This window comes from Ascaphus truei, chromosome 8 (assembly GCF_040206685.1).
Source record: "Ascaphus truei isolate aAscTru1 chromosome 8, aAscTru1.hap1, whole genome shotgun sequence".
Classification (NCBI taxonomy): domain Eukaryota; kingdom Metazoa; phylum Chordata; class Amphibia; order Anura; family Ascaphidae; genus Ascaphus; species Ascaphus truei.
In genome coordinates, this window is record NC_134490.1 from 27,852,825 (window position 1) to 27,867,576 (window position 14,752).

The window sequence follows — 14,752 nt, forward strand, 5'->3', positions numbered from 1 at the left end:
GTGTGTTTTTTTTAATAAATCAGTTCTGTAGTAAGAAAAAATACTTTTAGCATTTTCTGTTTTAAAAAAACAACTTTGAAAGACCAATTTTCCTGTATTCTATTTTAACAGCCATTTGCTAAGGCACTGACCCTTCATGTCCTGTCACAAGCCCTGGCACACCCCTTTGTCAGCCCTGCCCTCCCTCTAGCACATGTCAGTGCAGTAGTGCTCATGAATATTCATGAGCTTCCACTGACTGACAAGCAGAATATAAACAAATCCCAGCTTTTAATATGTCACCAAATTTCGACCTATCAATACATGGAGAACGAATTGACTGGCAGCTATACAGTTCTATAGGTAATTAGAGATTGCACACATAAAACTATTGAAGTAAAAAAATAAATGTAAAAAAAAAAAAAAAGACTGAACTGCAGGTTTAATATTAATGGTGTGGGTAGGTGTGGAAATGTGAGAGATTGTAGCATAACTAAAAGTGCGTGTATTTACTATGTGGTCCCTATTGGTGTATAGGGATAGAAAAACAAGGAGTATTTGTATGTGTAAGAGACAGTTGTGTGTGCATACATATAGCACAGTATGTACAGACATGGCCTCTAGCGCTCATGGGAAGAGAGTTCACTTGTGTCAGTAATGACTCATAAAATTTTGATCTCTGTTTAGGCCACCGCTAAGTGTCCCGAACAGTTGCATAAATTTGTATTCATGCAACCGTCTCTCTTTCGGTGTTTTAAGATTACCTTTGAGTATGGCAACCCTCAGATCGTTCATCTTATGGCCAGAGTCAGAGAAATGTTCGCCGACAGGCCCGTCTCTTGTTCCGCGTGTGATGCTGTGGTGATGCAGGTTCATTCTCTTGTTTAGCCCCTGCCCCGTCTCACCCATGTACATATATATATATGCACACCGTATTTCCTCGATTGTAAGACGCCTTCGATTTGGCCCTTACAATAGAGGAAAATGTTTCAGGAGAGGTCCTATGTCAGCGGAGGATGAAGCGGACGGCGACAGGAGAGGTCCCACGTCTGCAGATGGTTGAACATGGACAGCGGGTGGGTGTGCGGCAGCAGGACAGGTCCAACCCCACCCTGAGGAGACCCATTACGGTCTAAATTGTCTGTCTGTGGGTGGGTTTACTGGCTATGCATCTTAACCCTGGCTGTGCTCAAAGCTGTGACCATGCAGCAAGCTTAAGCCTATAGGGAACCATGTTGAATGGTTTTGAAGCAAAAGGTGACACTGTGTGCTCATTTGCATGTCATTTCCCAGAATCCCTTGCTGCAGTGAAAATTCTGTGTGCTGAATGATAATGGTGAAAGGCGGGGTTGCAGACCTGTCTAAGTCATGCAAATGAGCATACAGTAATATTTTCATTTGATATATATATATATATATATATATATATATATATATATATATATATATATACACACAGCAGGGCCCCGCTTCTCGGCGCCCCTCTTTTCGGCGATCCGCCGACACCGAGAAGGGGGCCGCCATCTTGGATCCTCAGTCGCGCATGCGCAGAATGGGCGGGTTCGCCCGGCGCGCATGCGCAGACCGTAGTTTGCGCGAGCATACTGTAGTTTGCACGCGCAGAGCATAGGTCGTGCATGCGCAGAACGGCAAAAATGCCGATTTGCGCATTCAAAATTACTGAAAATCGCCGGATCCGCTTTCCGGCGATTTTCACTATACGGCGGTCTCCTGGAACGGAACCCGCCGTATACCCGGGGCCCTCCTGTATAGCAAATGGAAATATTACTGTGTGCTCATTTGCATGTCTTAGACAGGTCTGCAACACCGCCTTTCACCATTATCACCCAGGATACAGTGTTTGCACTGCAGCAAGAGATTCTGGGAAATGATATGCAAATGAGCACAGTGCCGCCTTTTGCTTCAAATCCATTTTGACATGGACCCCTATAAGCTTATGCTTGCTGCATTGCACAGCTTTTCAGCACAGCCTGTGTTAAGAGGCATAGCCAGTAAACCTACCCATAGACAGCTGTTTCGGCCTTTTGGGTCTCATCAGTGTGAGGCTGGTTATACGCGCTTTGCAATTTGAAGCTTGGATAAGTATCCACAACACATTACAGGCATACCCCGCTTTAAGTACACTCACTTTAAGTACACTCGCGAGTAAGTACATATCGCCCAATAGGCAAACGGCAGCTCGCGCATGCGCCTGTCATCACGTCCTGAACAGCAATACCGGCTCCCTACCTGTACCAAAGCTGTGCGCAGGCGGGGAGACTATAGAGCCTGTTACAAATGCGTTATTTACATCAGTTATGCACGTATATGACGATTGCAGTACAGTACATGCATCGATAAGTGGGAAAAGATAGTGCTTCACTTTAAGTACATTTTCGCTTTACATACATGCTCCGGTCCTATTGCGTACGTTAATGCGGGGTATGCCTGTAGTTATGGTGGGTAAAAAAAGTGACCAAAAACCCTTCACTGTAAAGCATATAGCAAATTGAAATATTACTGTGTGCTCATTTGCGTGTCTTAGACCAGCGGTGCGCAAACTGGGGGGCACAGGATTTTCGAGGTGGGGCACGGCGGTTGCAGAGCCCCCACACTTTTCCCCCAGGTGTGTAATTTAAATGCCGGGGAGGCGTGAGGCCTCTGCAACTTCACTTACCTGCTCTGCGGTGACACGTCGCCATGACACCGTGCGGGGTTAAGTGGCAAAGCGCCAAATGATGTTGTGACATCATATGATGCGTGGAGCCTGAGAGCAGGTAAGGGGGGGGGGGGGGCGCAGACAGGGGGCGAACTGAAAAGTTTGCACACCCCTGTAGACTTAGACAGGTCTTCAACCGTGCCTTTCACCATTATCGCCCAGGATACAATGCTTCCACTGCAGCAAGAGATTCTGGGAAATGACATGTAAATGAGCACACAGTGCCACCTTTTGCTTCATATCCATTTTGTGTAGAAAACCAGTGCATCAGAAAAAACAAGTCCTGTTTGGAATAATAAACTGCAGTTGGGAAACAGTATGTGGGCCGGACTACACGTAGCCTCAAAATACGCATTATGGAGCATGTGAGGCTCATAAAGAAAAAAGATCTTAATCACCCGATATCACTACACTGTACCCACTGCCCACAGGGAGATGGTAGATTGCTCAAAATTTGTGGGATTGAGTCAGTTTTGTGTCATGAAAGAGGTGGTAATCGTATCAAAAGGCTTGATCAGAGAGAGGCCTTTTGGATATTCACTTTAAAAACCCAGGTTCCGTTTGGACTCAACACAGATTGGGACCTGGGCCATTTTCTTTGATGTTGCTAAAAAAAATGCTTAAAAATTGTTAAAAAACCTGCTAAAAAACCTGCCTAAAAACTTAATAAAAATATATTATTTATTTTTTGCTATACATTTTTTATGGTGCTTATTCATTGATTTCTTCTAAGTAAACAATGTTACTTGATAGACTATTAGTAATTGAAACTATCATATTTCTATATTCAATAATTGGTTTAATTTCATATGATGTTCTTTTACCATTCTTTTATCATTTTTTTGATCATAGCTTTCTGTAATTGATGTATATTTAATTACTTTTCAGATCTTTTGTATTATATTCAATTGTTTTTGTTGTTTATTCTAAAAACTGATCTAATATCTTTTTTCCTTCGGACAACTTGGGTTCACACATAACCATTATTAATTATATATTTAGGGGAGATTTCCCCTTTTTTCTGACTTAGGGTTACATTTGTGGTTAGTGTGCTTAATAGACTTGAAGGAAAAAGGGAAAAAGGAAAAATTAAGAGTCATGTAAAAACTTGTTTTGTGCCCTCCTAGTCTTGTAAATGTTCCATTGTGCAAATGTGCTATTTTTGAATTGTTGTGCTCCTTAGGGTATAGTAAAACCTTTACTTTGGGAGTTAATATATTATTTCTTTCATAATCATTTGATTAATAAGCACTTTTTTTTAAATTGAATTTTTAATCTTTAGCTTTAATTGCTATTTTCCTTTTTTTGTATTTTATTTATTTTTACTATTATTATTAGTCCTTTTGTAAAACATTTATTTTGTCTTATTTTTCCTTTTTTTCTTTCTTGCACTAGGGTTTGGAAGCCTTTTTTGTCGTCACAGACGTTTTAAACTGTAAAATGTTAGTTTAATAAAGTTGTATTTGTTCCCAAGTTCAGTGCACCAATCGGAGAGCACTATCCTTTAGCCCATATCCCTTGCATTGTATTTGAGGATATGTGAGGCTTAATAAAGTTTGTTGTAATGACGCGATCCCAATATCCAATCGGAACACGTCTGATAGGAGATGCCATCTGATTGGTTGCACCGTCCGTGACGTCACGCGATAGCGCGATCGGCGCTGTAGTATAAATTTGAGCTTCTGTGGTTGTTGTGTACACCTTGATAAAGGTCCTCCCATTTCAGCTCTGTCCCATGCCCCTGAGAATTCCACCTTTAAATTCCAAAAAGGGCTATCTGTCGCCCATATAAACATCCGGAGCCTGCTGCCCAAACTGGATGAACTGAGGGCATGGTGCCTTATGCATAAACCCAAAGCCATCGTTCTTACAGAAACATGGCTATCCCCTAAAACCCCTGATGCACATATTGCCATTCAGGGATACTCCATTTTTAGGAGAGATAGGTCAAAGAGAGGAGGAGGGGTGTTATTTTATATTGCAGACACCTTACAATTTACACTGTTAAATTGCCCACCAAGCCCACCCTCTTTTGAAACTCTAGTTGGCAAAATCTGCCTCCCCTTTTCTAAGCCCATCTTACGCGCGGGCATCTACCGCCCCCCTAAAGCCCCTCTACAATCCCTGACTGATATCACCCAATTTCTTGGCTCCATTTCCTCTCTGAATGAGAAGAGTGAGCTGCTAGTTCTAGGAGATTTCAACTTCAATTGGCTTGACCCTAAAAACCACAAAATCCAGATACAACTCAAGTCACTTAACCTATCGCAACTCATTTCCCAACCCACACGGATAAACCTGAAATCGCATAACCATTCCTTGCTAGACTGGATTCTCTCCTCAAACCCCAGCAGAATCCATTCCTCTGGCATCCTTCCTGACATTTTCAGTGACCATGCAATAGTGTAAGGAAAATTAAACCGCCCCAATCATGCCCTAAAGTTCTCCTCACTAGAACATTTAAAAACTTTAACCCACAACAGTTTCTGGATGACCTTACCAACTGCCCATGGCACAGAATCGATTTAATTCCCGACCCCGATTCTGCGCTCGACTATTTCCAATCCGAGTTCTTAAAACTCTGCGATACCCATGCTCCACTACGCAAAATAAGCGTACGGGGGGCCCACCTTCCATGGGTTACAACTGACCTTATAGCACTCTACCAGTTCAGGGATGCCTTGTGGAAAAGCTACAAAGTAACTGGCACTACCAAGGATCTCAATCACTACAGATGCATGCGGAACATGTGCACAAGGCAAACAAGGCATGCAAAAGCACAATATTACTCTGACAATCTCCTCCAGAATACATCAAACCCAGCTAACTTCTGGAAGGTTATCAACAATATATTCCAGCCTCCTAACCATCAACAACCAAGTAATATCACTAAGGGGGATATTACTCTGACAAACCCCACTGACATTGCAAATGCATTCAATGATTACTTTGTGGGGTGTGCCACGAACTTATTAGCGAAACGCAGCACAAACCCCAAACATGAATCTCATCCTGGGAGTATCCCTACAGTCCCACCCACTCCCAACACTGCCCACAATTTTCAATTTAGCCCAGTATCTGAAGAGGAGATTACACAAGCGCGCCTCAAACTAAAACTAAGCAGCCAATGTGGACCCGACTTACTACAATCTAGGTTCCTACGACTTGGTGCCCCAGCCATTGCCAAACCAATTGTGTCCATAGTCAACTCTATCCTGTCTGCAGGCCATATCCCTAAGACCTGGAAAACTGCCAGAGTTGTCCCAATCTTCAAAAGTGGGGACAAAAACACTGTCTCAAACTACAGGCCAATCTCACTTCTCCCAATTCTATCCAAAGTTATGGAAAAATGTGTCCACTCCCAATTAAGCGATTTCTATAACAAGATAAATTTCCCTAGCCAATTCCAGTCTGGGTTTCGTCCCAAACACTCCACCGTAACTACCCTGCTAAAAGTTTGCAATGAAATCCAGTGTGGAATGGAATGGGGACAACTCACTGGTGCAGTATTCCTAGATTTTGCAAAGGCTTTTGACACAGTTGATCATGTTATCCTGCTTAACAAACTCCAGAGCTCTGGAATAGGGAAACATGCTTTAAACTGGTTTCAGTCCTACCTATCAGGAAGATCCCAACATGTGTCCATCTCAGGCTCTAACTCCAACCCCCTGGATATCACCTGTGGTGTCCCGCAAGGCTCTGTTCTGGGGCCCCTACTCTTCTCAGTGTTCATTAATGATCTTCCCACAGCTTGTAAGGAAGCCTCAATACACATGTATGCAGATGACACAATCTTATATGCACACAGCCATAGCCTCTCTGACCTTCAACACATACTTCAGTCTGACTTTTTGAGACTCGAAAACTGGATTTCCCAAAACAAACTGTTTTTAAACACTGACAAGATTGTAACAATGATATTTGGGACCAAAACTAAATTTGTAAAGCTTCCAGTGACCGAGCTCCTGATTAGAACCAACGCTAACACCACCCTAACACCTGTCACTAGTTTTAAATACCTGGGCTTATGGTTTGACTCCCACTTAACATTCGGGATGCACATTGATACCCTGACAACCAAGACCTATGCCAAACTAGAGGTACTTTACAGGAACAAATCCTCCCTAAGTCTCCTGGTCAGAAAGCGTATCGCACAGCAGATGCTAATGCCAATTATTGACTATGGAGACATAGTATATGGCTCGGCTCCTCAAACCCACCTTAGCAAACTTGACACCCTCTACAATTCAATTTGTCGTTTTGTTCTCCAATGCAACTACAACACACATCACTGCGAAATGCTCAAAGAACTAGATTGATCATCACTAGAGTCTAGGCGCAAAGTTCACCTTTCCTGTCTCACCCTCAAATACTTTCTGGGCAAGCTACCCAGCTACCTGAACAAGCTCCTCACCCCTACCACATGCAGAACTTATCACCTGAGATCAGACTCCAAAAGACTATTCATGGTCCCAAGGCTCAACAAAGTATCTGGACGTTCCTCCTTCTCCTTCCGTGCACCCCAAAACTGGAACAACCTACCAGAGACTCTCATATCCACCACCAGCTTAAGTTCTTTCAAATCTAAGGCTGTCTCACACTTTAATCTGGTCTGTAACTGTTTCATACGCTCATAATATATATTTTCTTTAACTGTGCACGCAATGTCTCTGTATATAATATATACCTTGTTCATTTATGTAACTGTACTTGTAACCATGTATTATTTGTTTTACTCTGTGCCCAGGCCATACTTGAAAACGAGAGGTAACTCTCAATGTATTACTTCCTGGTAAAATATTTTATAAATAAATAAATAAATAAATAAAGGGCATACTGCCCGAAACGCGTTGGTGGACCCATGCTGCGGCTTAGGGGGGACATTTTTGTCCACTTTTTTAATGTAATAAATTAACTTTTTTTGCTACAAACCGTGAGCCTCCTTCTGTTACCTCTGGCAGTGCACTGCCTTATTTTCCTACCTGTTCATATCCATTTTGACATGGACCCCTATAAGCTTATGCTTGCTGCATTGCACAGCTATATATATATATATATATATATATATATATATATATATTAGTGTGTGTGGGGGGTTTATTAGCTTTGCATCTCATTCCTGACTATGTTTAAAAGCGGTGTTTAAAGCAGCAGGCATTCATTGGCTTAAGGGTTTTTCATGTAATGTGGTCTTGAGACAAAAGGTGGCACTGTGTGCTCATTTGCATGTCATTTCCCAGAGTCCTTTGCTGCAGTGGAAGCTCTGTATGCTAGGTTATAATGGCGAAAAGCAGGGTTGCAGACCTGTTTAAGGCTGCGCGTATAGTGCCCGCGACGCGTGACATCACCCGCCGCAGCAAACGACCAGGCCATTGATTGAGGCGACAGCACCTAAAAAATAAAATATTTCCGGCTTCCAAAAATCGCGTTGCCACGTCGCGCTTACTATAAGCGCACGCGGCGCCAGCGACAATGCATTTCATTCACTATAAGTGCGGCCTAAGACATGTGACACACACACACACACACACACACACACACACACACACACACACACGTACTTCATTAGAGTAAGGATTATTATATTTATGTGTATCTTTCTCTCTCAGTTGAGTACAGTTACATATACATGCTGTTTATGGTACGTATATTACTTGTTACCCTTGTGTGATCAGATGAGTCAGTGCAGGTAGCTCAATAAGCCCAGTCACCGCCCCGCACTGTCGGCCTCGCGCACTGATTGTGCACTTCCTGGTGGCTCGCGGGAGGTGAGGCACTTCCGGTGTTGGGACTCCGTGGCCGGATGACGTGGCTGAGCGGCCGCAGCGGCTGAGGGGGGGAAAAAGAGGCGCTTGTCAGAGGGGGGGCAGGTACAACAGCGGGAGGAGGAACTGCAGGAAGCGGCAAGGGGAGGAGGGTGACCGAAGGAGCCTCTACACGACAACCGCTGTCTCGGTCCCGAGCGGAGGTAGAATGGGGCCGCTGCAGGCGAGGCTGGTGCTGCTCTGCGTGTCCGTGTTGTGGAGCGCCCGGGCGGATGAACACGAGCACACGGTGAGCTCCCGGGCTGTGTGTGAGGGAGGTAACAGGGGGCTGGGCGTCACTGTCAGCCCGAAGGTCCCGGGCCTGGATTTGAGGGGTCTGCGGGAGGGGTTGGGCCCGGGTGTCCCATATAGACACCAGCGCGACCCATATAGATACCAGCGCGACCCGAGGTAGAGTGTCCTGTCTAGGCCTGAGTGTGCTGCTTCTTGAAGCCCTGAGAGTGAGTGCAGGGCCCAGCCTGAGTGTTCGGATGCCGAGGCCTTGGAGTGTAGGCCTGAAAGTCATGGTCCTAAATCTGAGTGACCTGCTGCCCGAAAATTAACCTTAGTGTAGTTCTGGGACTAAGTGTGTTACCGTTGGGTAGTACTGAATATGATTGCAGGCCTGAGTGAGTGCTGCCAAAGCTTTATTCTGAGAATCTTGTTGCCTCTGTCTGTGTTTCACGTTCGCCTTGTTACACTAATAATGGACATGGTACTGTACTAGATTACCATGAACATGGTACTGTACTATTAACCCCTTCTTAGTGACCTGCAGAGTATTGCAATAGTTTTCTCAGCACAGGGGTTTAAGTTGCATGCAAAGATAAGTTGGAAATAATTATTTATTTTTAATGAGCTAGCAGCATATGTAGCACAATATTAAATCTCTGCCACAAAGAGCTAACGCTCTAATATTTTCAGTAATTGAAGCACAGAGGCGGTTTGTTCGAAGCCACAATGAATTGATGCATTCAAATGTAAACTGGCTTTACTATAGGGCCATTCCCTAAATCAATGTTTGTAATAAAAGTATTTCTTACTTTCTAAAGTGTCATCTCCGGCTGACTAAGGCATGTAGTAAACTGAATAAATATGGGTCACTCAAGGTGTCATTTGCATTTTACCCTCCTGTTAAGAAAACCCACACTCGCCATCTTTTTGTCATCGCTATCTTGCTTGTTCCCTTGGTTGTCGCCTTAGGCAAATTATCAGAATCGAGAGGGGGGCAAGTGAAGGTTGTATTATATATTTATAGTACATTGTATTACTTGGCATCAATACAATGGCTTGAAAAAACTGAGCCGCCTTTTTAAAACCGTTCACAATTATTCGGGATTACATTTTTTTTAACGGATTACTTAGCAATAGTGTGAGTGCTACAATTTATCCCATTTTCAGCCTAAAAGTGAATGCACCCGTAAGCTTTTTACATGCAAGGGGTGCATGCTATGCTTGTCATAGCTCTTAAATTTATAATTAAGGGGGTTCATCTTGTCTGCATAACAGCACAACATGAGTTCCTTATGTTTTTTAAAAGCCCATGCTGAATTGGATTACAAATCTATGCTATAATCTTTATCATTTCAATGAATGAGAACAAAATATCATCTTCTTTTGTATACTGCAATGATGATGACACTTTAAGATTTTCCGGTGTGTTACTTTGATATAGTAGTTCGACTGAATGACTTATACAAACACTTTCAGTCTTTAATGAGCGCAACATACGTCTCGCTTACACATTTAGCTTTATTTGTAGCCTCAGCATTGTTTTATTAATATATGTATTTCAATGTTTGTTAGCATGACTGTACTTGGCCTAATTCCACTGCCACCGTTACACACCTGTGTTAGTAAGACCTTTACTTCCTATATTAGTAGAGAAGTAAATGCCACATGCTCCAGTCCTAAAGACATTCATCTTTCCCTTGTCTGCCGTTACCCACAAGGGAAATAAAATAGGGTGTTATATTTTATTTTTATACGATTTATCTGTTTAAGCTGCTATTGCTTATTTGAGTTCTGTTTGTGCTGATCGTTCATTAGAATACTGTCAGTATACTTACTGAGTTGCAAAATCTACTGTTTTAAGGGGGAAATAATTTGTAGGACAGGTGGTACAATAATTATTCACATGTATTATGTCACTTAGATAATGTTGCTTATATTTTTCTTAGGTTATCCAGAAATCTTTAATACCTTGCTATAGAATTACATCCTCCAATATTGACTAAAATATTACTTTGTTGAGGTTAACACAGAACATTAATAGCGGCTAACCTTATTGTTTTTCAGGCTTGGTCTTAACGTTAATAAAGATGAATTTACTTAAAGATGTATGAGACCCTACAGTGAAATACAATTATGATATGCAAATTATGATCTAAAACAATTTGTCAGCCCATAATAGCTTTGCACCAATATTTATAGATTGCGATGTAAACCAAGGGTGATACATAGAGAAAATTTCTGCAGAAAATCTACAACGTTCCCAAAGCTTCTGCTACAGTTTCCCTCCTACCCCTAAAATAGCAGATTTTCACAAATGCTAATAAAGTATCACAAGTTAAAAATAATTCACGTTTCGGTTAAGATGAAGACCTAATAAGTTGGTAAATTTTTATGAAAGTTAAAAAGGCAACAGTACACTCGCACTCACACTCACTCACCCTTGAAAAACAGGTGAACCTTCCTTGGACTATTGTCAAGATAAAGGTCCAGGGAATGACCGGAATGTTGATCCTACATTAAACTTTCACATGTTTTTCAAGACCACTGAAGTGTGGGCTGTTGCCTTTTTATCTGAATGCCACATTTGTGGATGTCCCAGCACCTGGCGAAGTTTGTAGTGCTATTACTTGGAGGGCTCATTTGAAACCTTTTTATGAAAGTTGCTATTTTCAGGAGAAACTATGCTCTCCATTTTGCAAAATTCTCAAATTAGGGAGAATGCTTGGCACATTTCTAGTAGTATAATGCAGACGTCTTCAGACCTGGCCTACCTTTTGCTAAGTCTGTGTTCGTTAAGTCTGTGTTCGTTAAGTCTGTGTTCGTTAAGTCTGTGTTCGTTAAGTCTGTGTTCGTTAAGTCTGTGTTCGTTAAGTCTGTGTTCGTATGCTGCATTTCTCCTCCTTTTTCTTTTATTGTCCATTGTTAATTTTATGCAACAGCCACGTTGATTACACACTTACATTGTTGTTCCTTTGCCTTTACATGAATCCCTATTGTATCTGTTCGTCTCCTATTACACTGTGTAGATAGTTAGTTCTTTGGGCAGGGACTCCCTCCCATTATTTCCATTTATGACCTTGTATTTTGCAGTGTTGGGTACATGTTGAACACTATACGAATAATAATAACATAGGCTGCAGCGTTAAATGTAGTTCTGGAAAATACTTATTTTACTTAAAATAAAGGGCTTCCTTTTTTTTTTTTTAAATGTATGAAGCAGGATGTCTTTGGAGCTGAACCTTGATGATTTCAGCCCTGGTAAACCCATAATTCCTGAAGGTGCTGCAGGTACCGTAAGTAGGTTTTAAATCTCCCGAGTCACAGGGGCCAATAGGAAGCCATGACTGATGATGTCATGGCTTCCTATTGGCTTGCGTGCTGCTGGAGATTTAAACCTCCATGTTATTCACTCAACCAGGGATGTTACAGGTAACACATTCGGAGGTATGCGTCTCGGGAAGCAGGGGATCACTAGAGCTGACATTAATGCGCTTTATCTCTGGAGACCCCCTGCTTCATATGTGAAGGAGTAAAAAAAAAAAAAAAAAAAAACACACCCCTACACAGAACCACTCCTTTGACTAGATCAGGAGACCTGAAACGTTTTGTTATTTTTGACCACTTCAGTGTTAATTTAATTGCTCATCAATATATGAATAAATAATATAATTTTTTATATATACTTACATGAAGGAACCAAAGTGTTGAAAAAGTGTGCCTTGATATTATATGGAGCAGTTACGAGAATGCGGAATCAGCCATTGGATTACATGAAGACAGAAGCAAGAAAAGAATAACATGTGTGAGCAACGGAGATACCATGAAAAATTGACAGGGGTGCGCAAACTTTGTGCGCAGCGCCCCGCCTGCCAGCCCCTGTGCTCATGCCCCTCCCACCTTTACCTAAAATCCGGCGCCAAATGCCGCGCGGGGTCACGTGATGTGACCCGCAGCATCATTTGATGCTTTTTGCCATGCCTACGCCTGAAGTCACGTGACCCCGTAGCGTTATTTGACGCTGCATTGCCGAAGACAAGGTAAGAGACACTGCAGAGACCTCACGCGAACCTCCGGCACTTAATTTAAATGCCGTAAGGAAGAGCGCGGGGCCTCTGCAGCTGCCGCGCCCCCCCGCTCCCCAGAAAAATCTTGCACCCCCCACTTTGCACACTCCTGGTTTAAGACATTGAATTGGGAAGGGGGAATCAAAATCAATGTTGAATGCTTGTCACCTACGATTTGCAGATTACATAGTTATTTTTGCCACAAGTCCAGAAGACCTCCAGCAGCAAATCATAGAACTCACTGAAGCAAGAAAGTTTGTCTCCATATGAATCTCGGCAAGACTAAAGTGGTCAATAAATGTCAACTATACAAAGATCAAAATAAATGGAATAGCACTAGTAAGTCAAGACTGTCTGTCTACCTTGGCCGGCAAGTATCAATGGATGGAGAATGAAGATCGGATGGAACGCATTTGGAAGAAACAAGACCACCTTTTCAAGGGAACCTACTGTGCCCCAAGAGGAAAGCGTTCGACCAGTGTATCATGCATGTGCAACTTGGACCCTCAATGTGAAGGTAACTCAGAAGCTTTAATCAACGCAATGATGTATGGAGAGGTGTATGCTGGATATTACCCAAGGAGACAGGAAAAAAGAATGTGTTTGGAAACATACAAGTCTATGACCTTACATGGGTGAAGAAATTTAAAATGGCAGTGGGCCGGACATATTGCAAGAGGAAATGATCATCGTTGGACAGTGGTACTGAACTGTATTTCAAGAGAGATAAGAAGACACCAAAAGTGAGATGGGATGATGAATTCAGAAAATGTGTTGGAGCAACACAAGGCTTGCCACCGTAGTACCTGGACAATTATTGGGGAGGCCTTCATCCAGCAGTGTATCGACTAGGGCTAGAGATGAGTGATTAATATAGAAGTCCGGACTCTATTTTACAAAGAAGGGGGTCAACATTGTATTGACATATCGATGTTTCGGACAGTAAGAGAAACTTCTTTATTTTTTTTAAATGTCCTTTTTGGGGACTAAAACGCAGCTTGGTCACAACCTTTAGCACTGATCTGTTGACAGTGATAGAAAATCTGGTCTGCAGATGATTAATGAATTATAGAGGTCTAATCCCACGTTGCCAATCAGAAAACAATGTTTTTATTAAATAATTGTAAGTCGGTTTCCTTAACAAATCTAACAGTTCTAATGGCAAAGATTTTGTACACCCTTTTTTTTTTTAAATAAGTAATCAAGTATCACAGCGGCTTCTGAATGGACAATTTGTCAGTCAAGGGTTTTTATTACACTTATCTCAGTCTGTCCATTTTAGAGAGCCAGTAAAAACAATGGAAGGCAGCTCTCGCTGTGCAAACTCTTGTTGAACACATCGTGACATCAGACAGAAGGGAGCAGCCAGAGGAAATCAAACCCCTCCCAAGTCTCCGCTCATTAAAAATACTTGTTAGATTTGAGTAAAAAGGCATCAATCGCCCATACATTTAACGTTTCTAGCCATTTGTGTTAAGTATTCTTGCCCGGTGGAGAAACCTGTTGCCAATCGGAAATTGGGGGGTTTGCGGTAGTCGGGGGATTGCGGTTCGGATAAACAGGGTGCGGAGGTGAGAAGAGGTGTGGGGATTTGGGTGCAGACTGCTGTTTTTATTTCGGCATTCCCTCCCTCCTTGGAGAAAGTGAACGAAGGAACAGGGATCTGTTTAGGTTAAATGTAGCTAAATTACACCTTATAAATTTTTTTTTACGAAGCATCTTTAAATTAGGTTTTAAAATATTGACATTTATATGATAAACTTTGCTATATCCAATGTCTCTTGGTGGTAACGGTCGGTCCTCAAATCTTTAGGTAATATGTTGTCTGTGATATTTGTAGAGTAATTATGATGCCATCATTCGTCAAATAGATACAGAATCTGCTGCTATCGCATTGATACCCCATTGACTTCAATGGTTTTATGTTCCCTTTCCCCCCTTCCTCCACCCCC

The 14,752-nt window shown here is 42.3% G+C and overlaps 1 protein-coding gene across 1 annotated transcript in view; it reads left to right on the forward strand.

Annotated features, from left to right (window-relative positions):
* Positions 1–8,481: 8,481 nt before the first annotated feature.
* The window catches only part of TM9SF3 (transmembrane 9 superfamily member 3), a 41,635-nt gene continuing 35,364 nt past the window's right edge, over positions 8,482–14,752 (forward strand). The window contains exon 1 of the mRNA XM_075611009.1: positions 8,482–8,752. Coding sequence (XP_075467124.1) covers positions 8,672–8,752 — 81 coding nt within the window. The 5' untranslated portion in view covers positions 8,482–8,671. The remainder of the gene's footprint in view (positions 8,753–14,752) is intronic.